At 39.0% G+C, this 6,659-nt stretch overlaps 1 protein-coding gene across 1 annotated transcript in view; it reads left to right on the forward strand.

Annotated features, from left to right (window-relative positions):
• PIK3C2G (phosphatidylinositol-4-phosphate 3-kinase catalytic subunit type 2 gamma) overlaps positions 1-6,659 on the forward strand; it is a 199,628-nt gene that overhangs the window by 44,911 nt on the left and 148,058 nt on the right. The window contains exon 10 of the mRNA XM_009648693.1: positions 655-688. Coding sequence (XP_009646988.1) covers positions 655-688 — 34 coding nt within the window. The remainder of the gene's footprint in view (positions 1-654; positions 689-6,659) is intronic.

A 6,659-nucleotide genomic window follows, 5' to 3' on the forward strand; every position in this document is an offset into this window, starting at 1 on the left:
GCTGACAGCACTGGGATGTAAACAGTGGGAATCCAGATACTGAATTAATGTTAGGCATCGAGAGCTTGTGTTATGCACCAAGGGCATAAACACCCCCTAAATCCTGCATCTAATATTTCCTGTTGGCCGACTCTGGTTAGCTGCCTGCTGAAAGGCCTTTGAAGAGCATAGCTATTTTTGCTGATTTGGCACAGGAATGTAGGTGAAATGTAAGCCACTTCAGAGGAGACTCAGTGCTCCTCAGCTTTGAAAGGATGCTGAGGCTCTGCCTGCTCAGCGTGGTTGTGGGATTCACATATGAATATATAAGGCACGCAAAGGGATGGAGAGGGTATTCTTATCTCTGTTACACCAATACAGAGGCTGAAAACATGAATGCACCTCAAATGTTGTTAATTGCTTCCTTGTACCTTGATGTGCTTAAAAACTGCTAGAAATCAGGTCCTGAGTGACTTGTCTGAGATGTGGAGGAAGCAGGTGGAAGCAGGTCCTGGTACTTTGAGCCCCAGTCATGTCTTCTGCCATCATAACATTAGGATATATCCTTCCCCTTTCTCACCTTATTTTCCATGAGTACTACTCCTAAAACCATCATGACTGCTATCTGGTCTGTTCTGAACTGATTACTTTTTCCCCTGGGTTTTGTCTTTATAGAATTCACTTCAAAATGTGGAAACCCCAGACAAAGGTAAAGTGTTATTTTTAAAATATGTTAATTCAAGATGTATCATCAGAAACCATGTTTTGCTTTTTGTTTGTGCTAGTGAACTGTTATAGTTGGCATATTGCAGCTGTTTGCATATTTAGTCGTACTATAAGGTAATTATGACAAGTTAAAATTTCAGTGATCTAAAAATGTAAACAAAACATTGTATTTCCCCAAATTAATCTGGAGATTCAAATATGGAGAATGAATAGTAGAGTGAAAGAACTGATTACAGTTAGTGGTGGTCATAGCAGTTGTCTTTAATCCCAACTTTTTCTGTAGAGTAAAGAGAAAATAAGGAACTTTATGAAAGCCTAAAAAAATTATTTTTGTTTGGCATTTCTACTTTGCTCCAATATCTTTCATTGCTCCCTCCTTAAGCTTTAGTTCTTTGTTGTCTTTTGTTGTATAGTGTGTTGTCTTAAATGATATACTGTAATAAAAAAAAGTAGGTTAATTAATAGTAACGGACAAAATCATAGACCCTGCCTTATTTAATTCCTCAGTTAAAATTAGCTTAGATTCATTTGCTAATGCCCAGTACTGTTAGCATTACTGCAGAGCACCTCACGGACTGAGGGATGTGCAGGAGCCTGTCCTCTCATGGTTGCCTGTGTCGGGTTCCTGGAGGGGAGAGCCACATCGGGGCACGGGTCCTGCCCTACCCCTCTGTGGCTGGCCTGCCACAGGCAGCTGGGGCGGCTGCTACGTGGATGCTTTCAGAGGACCCTCCATTGGAACCTTGGGGTGGGCTGGGACGTGCTGTGGAGCGGTGGTCTCTTTCTGTTTTGTTTGAGGATAAAAGTGGCCTCTGAGATGCTTTTTTTCCCCCCTTCCCCCCCTCTTTCTTTTTTTTCCTCTGTCTGCTTGTCTTGATTGTGGTGTGCTCAGAGAGGCAAAAAGGTGAACCAACCACAAAGATTGCAGCAGCCTTTCAAACACAGAGAGAGTTCAAATGCAGGATTCCAAATGCCAGGCTGGTTGCTTCACCATTATTCAACTTCATGAACAGCAAACAAACAAAGAAACAGCAATTATATTTGTAAGCTGCCAGGAAACGCTAAGCAGCTGGAGGGCCACGGGAGAACACGCAGGTGCAGAAGGGAGGAGAAGGTAAATACAGTTTGTAGGATTCTTCTCCCTTGGATATAATAATTTATCCCATGATTTATTTTTTTTTAACACTCTTAACAGCAACTAATTGTTGATGATGAAAAGAATGAATAGTTACTAATCAACATCTACCTTAGAAACTTCTGCCTCTGCACACTGTTCAGAAAACCTGGCTGGAAAGTATTTAAAACATTTATCTACTTAAAGATATTTCTAAATTTGGACTTCATTGAATTAGCAGCTTCCTCAAGGAAAATCTGATTTATTGAATAACAGTTAAGGAATCAGATTTTTTTTTACTCTCTAATTCTGTGTACCTATTTATTTATGCCAGGAAACCTTAAACTGTGAGGAGTGGTGCTTCTCTGTTTGTTCTCGGCACACCCTAATTTCATAACAATTGCAGAATCCTTTTGTTAGTGTAATATTAGAAACTGCAATTTACCAATCGCAAGTCAGAACTTGCCAGGCCATTAGTCACTCTGTGGAGAAGCCTACATTCAAAGTTGTCCAAGGGTAACCAAAATTCAAATTGACCTCTTTACATGCAGTGATATACATTTCATGTACATTTTGATGTACTACGTGCCTTACATCCGCACCTATTATGTAAACTTCTAAAAACCAGCAAAATATTTAGAGTTAGGCTAATGAGTTTTAACAGAAAAGTCTAGCTATCATATCAAAGCTGGCATTAAGGGTGTCTGATAAAAACAAAGTGTGAGAGCAATGACCAAAACTGATCTGCTGGAACCTTGGCCTGATCCCCAGGAAGTGGACAAAGCCATCGTACACATCTTTTCTTTTGGGAATCACGAGCTTTCCCTAGTCCCTGTCTTCTCAGTGCTCACCTTCATGATAATGCCGTGGGGCCTCCCACCTGTCGACCTAGGGACAGTGAGCCCGCAAGGAATCCAGATGATATTTTCACCTGCTGAAGCTAGAAGTAAAAACCAACTAGGTGGTGAGATGTACTTCATTATGTTTAGCTGTCTAGGATTGCAGGTGTGCAGAAATTTGCAAGCCTGTGACCCAAAAGTAAAGTAAAATCACCACCGTAGCTCAATGCTGGTAAATTTTTCCAGATCTCTGGGAAGCTAAAAACCATGTGCTTTGCTTTCTGTAGCAGCACAATTGCAAATGAAGTCAGCATTGACAGCCAAGGAGGAACCAGACTGCATTTCCCATTTGTACTGTTCTTTTCTGCCTCTTGTATGTATTCTTGTTTATTTTTCCTCTCCTCTTCCTCCCCCAAGTAATAGTTATTACCCTAAGTATCGTAAAAGTTTTGGTTTTCTTCATTATAGCTTCTCTCTACCACAAAAGAGAAAAAGATAAAAGATACTATTAAAATTAAAGCCTTACTTAATAATTTGTTTAGAAACTGCTTTAATCTTTCTCTTTCATGAAAGATTATCAGCGGTTTAATATTAGTCATTCACCATGGACTAAGGAAGTCAAAGACTGTAGTCAAAATATCTAGCCTTGATTTAGTGTTGCAATAGGTGGCTCTATTAACAGTGTTATCTCTGTAGACCAAATTATTCCATTGCTGCGAACAGAGCCGTACTTATCCATGTTATGCCTAAGTCTGGATCATGTTCTTTTTCCTCTGTATGAAGTCCTTAGAAGATTACATTAATGTTTTAGTACTCAAAGTATTTCTTTATTTCTTCTTAAGTGTGAGGAACGATAAGCATTTCTAGACATTAGCACTCTTCTGCAGCATCAGGTGTTCCCAGAAAATAAAGAATAAGATTATTCAAGTTAGAGATTTAGCATTGGAGTTTGCTGCAATCCAGAGTATGAAGAGACAGGCCGCAAGCTGGTACAAAACCGAGTCCGTGTGTGTTTCTCAGAAGCTGATGAATGGATGCTTATACAACATCTACAGCCTTGCTACTTCAGGCAGGGATTTCACCGGATCAGACATAATAAGCAGCTTTGGGAATTTGATCAGTAGCTCTCTGGGACCTATCCCAGAAAGTCTAGTATGCACCATGAACAGATGATATTGAATCAACAGTCTTTTCTAACTGAAATGCTGGAGTTGCTGTCTTTTCAAGTAAATGCAGAAATCAGATACCTTGATGACAATAAATTTAATAAGGTCATCATTATATTTAAGGGTGTAAAAGTTCACTAATCATGCTTGGGATTTGATAGTTGCTTCTAGACCTTATCATAAAAATATTCACCACAGAGAGCTTCCAAAAAAAGGAAGGGGGAAAAAAAGGAAGGTTTTTTTGAAGGTTTTCCTATATAAAATTGAAAACTTCACTTTCTTCTTTTCCTAGCACAAAGCCATTATAGTTTTGTTTTAGAAAAATCACTTTTTGTTTTGGAATATGAAAAAATGTCAAGAACTTTTTATGGATTGCATTTCATCTGATTGCTTTCACATCTGAGCGTGGCTCTTTACCTCTAAGTTGCTGCTGTGTTACATCCCAATTCGTTGTTCTGAAAGCCAGGGGGTTTTTAGCCAAGACCAATTTTTGAATAACTACAACCCCCCAGTTCTCAAAAAAAAAATTAGACAGAAGTTACCAAGGCCTTGCTACTATATAAAGCATATAGTAGCAGAGACATTTTTGATACCATGACAGCAGGAGATTTTTAAGTTTCTTTCAAGGGATAATTTATTCAGTTCTTAGTAGGAGGAAACAATAAGGTAAATGTTGGTGCTTGGAAACTGCATCTGATCAGCATTTGCATTACAGCCTTATAAAGTTTTGCCTTTTTCTTATTATAATAATGGTTTAATTAATGGTGCTTAGCACCATACCTAAATCTTAGGGGGTTTTTTTGGGGTGTTTTGTATGTGTGTGTGTATGACCTAAGCTATATTTAGGATCTTGCTCTTTTTCTTCCCTCTGAAAATAAGTGGGAAAGAATGATATCAAGCTCTTGTTCTCCAAAATATCTTTAAGGTGTCAAAGAGTCTTAAGCTCTCCTTCCAAATTTTGTTCAACCAGATATTTGTCATGTTTTACCCAGAGAAAACGTGCATATAGAGTCAGAGAGGGCATGTTTAATATGTGTTAAATTGACATCTCATGCTGGTGCAATAACAGCAAAATACCTACTCTGGAAGGTCTGGCACTGAAATAATATGTGAATTGTAATACTGAACTGAGAAGAAGAAAGTAAGTGGTTTTCTATAAGGAATGTGCTAGTATGTTCCTTACTAAATCTTGAAGGCACCTGCAGGTATATTCATTAACCCCTTTAGGGATCGTATAGATTGTTCTGTTTCTCACCAAGGATGAAATTTATTCCTTCAAACTTCATGTACAAGGAACACGTGTCAGAAATAAGTATATTTGGCAGCTGTGGATAAAGTTCACTTCCCTTGGTCTCATCTCGTTTCTGCAAGTTCTTCTCACCTTCAATGAGAAGGTGATGCCAAATAATTTCACACCAGAAATAGATTTTGATTATTAACCTTGGTCACAATTCACTTTGTGATGTGGTGTATTCATTGTCTCCTGGATACTGGCTATGCCTCAGATGCCTTTCTAGAAAATAAACTCTGGCAGAGCTGAAGCTGTGAATCCACTGTAGGAAGTCACTATCCTGTGCTATGTAAATCAGTGAAACACCATAGTCCTTTCTCATCTAAGATTTATTAATCATAAAAGTAATTAAAAGCAGCAGAGTTCCCTGGCTTCATGAATGGGCGATATAATTTCAGTGTACCAAATCCTATTCAGCAGCTCATAAAAATATAGTGAAAAGATGCTGACCAACTCTTGTGAGTAATGGACACTTTACAGACTAGCCAAGATGTTTGTCTCTAATTTAGTTAATTGCTACTGGGCTTAATGAGTGAAGCTGGGGGTGAGGGGGGAAGGGCTGACTCTGGCACAGAAAGCATAGAGTCATTTTAAACTGAGAGCTGACAAGAGTAAGAAAATGAATGTAGAAAAAATGCTGCAACTGCAGACGAGGTCATACTTGGACATTTGCTTACACCTGAGGAACTCTATTCCTGAGAAGATCTTCATGCTAGATCTCCTAATAATTAGATAAATAATGCTGAAGTTTCATTTATCTCCCTTTGCTGGCAGCTGAACTGGTTGCCGTGTTGCTGTCTTCACCCCTCAGATGCCATCTTAGCACGAGAGACAGCCTGTAGTGTCTCCCCGCCCAGGCCCTGCTTCAAAACTGGCTCCATTTCTGCATTCAGGCACAGACTGCAAGCCCATAGGTGAAAGATGGACATTTAAGAGAGAGGAAAACATTTCCTAGCTCCCTTCATCTGGGAGTCTCATGGACATCGTCTGCAACTAAGTGAAGATGTTAACCTTGCCCCATCTAGCCACATAAATCTTGTAGGGTGGGCAGGTCCTTGACATCCAGGAAACTTTTTTCATCTTATCACTGACAGATTGAAGAATGTTATAAATAATCAAGGCCAAAATTGTCCTTTTTCTTGTTTTCCCTCACTTTTGGCGAGTGGTTTTTGTTTCTTTGACTGTTTTTTACGTATCTGGCATTCAGTTTTGTCTCTCAGGTAAATCATCTTCTGCAGACATGGCCAGTGGACAAGATAGGTTGATATAGCAAGGTATCTTGTATCTTATTCACTTCCTTGCCTGGCATTTGTAAATTTTCTATTATGGAAAATATTTACCCTATCAGGTACGTTTCTCCTGATTTTTTAATTTTTTTTTTTTTTGTCTAAGGAGTATTCCCTTTTTTTCTGTGGCTTAGCTGAAACACAATACATTTCCTCTTGTTCTGGAGACAAAATCTGAAATGTTGCCTTACAGCCTAGAATATGGATTGTGTAAAACCTGCTGCTTTGGTGGCCAAAAGGTACATTTCAACACACAGC

This window comes from Egretta garzetta, unplaced genomic scaffold, assembly GCF_000687185.1.
Source record: "Egretta garzetta isolate BGI_Z169 unplaced genomic scaffold, ASM68718v1 scaffold81, whole genome shotgun sequence".
Taxonomy (NCBI): Eukaryota; Metazoa; Chordata; class Aves; order Pelecaniformes; family Ardeidae; genus Egretta; species Egretta garzetta.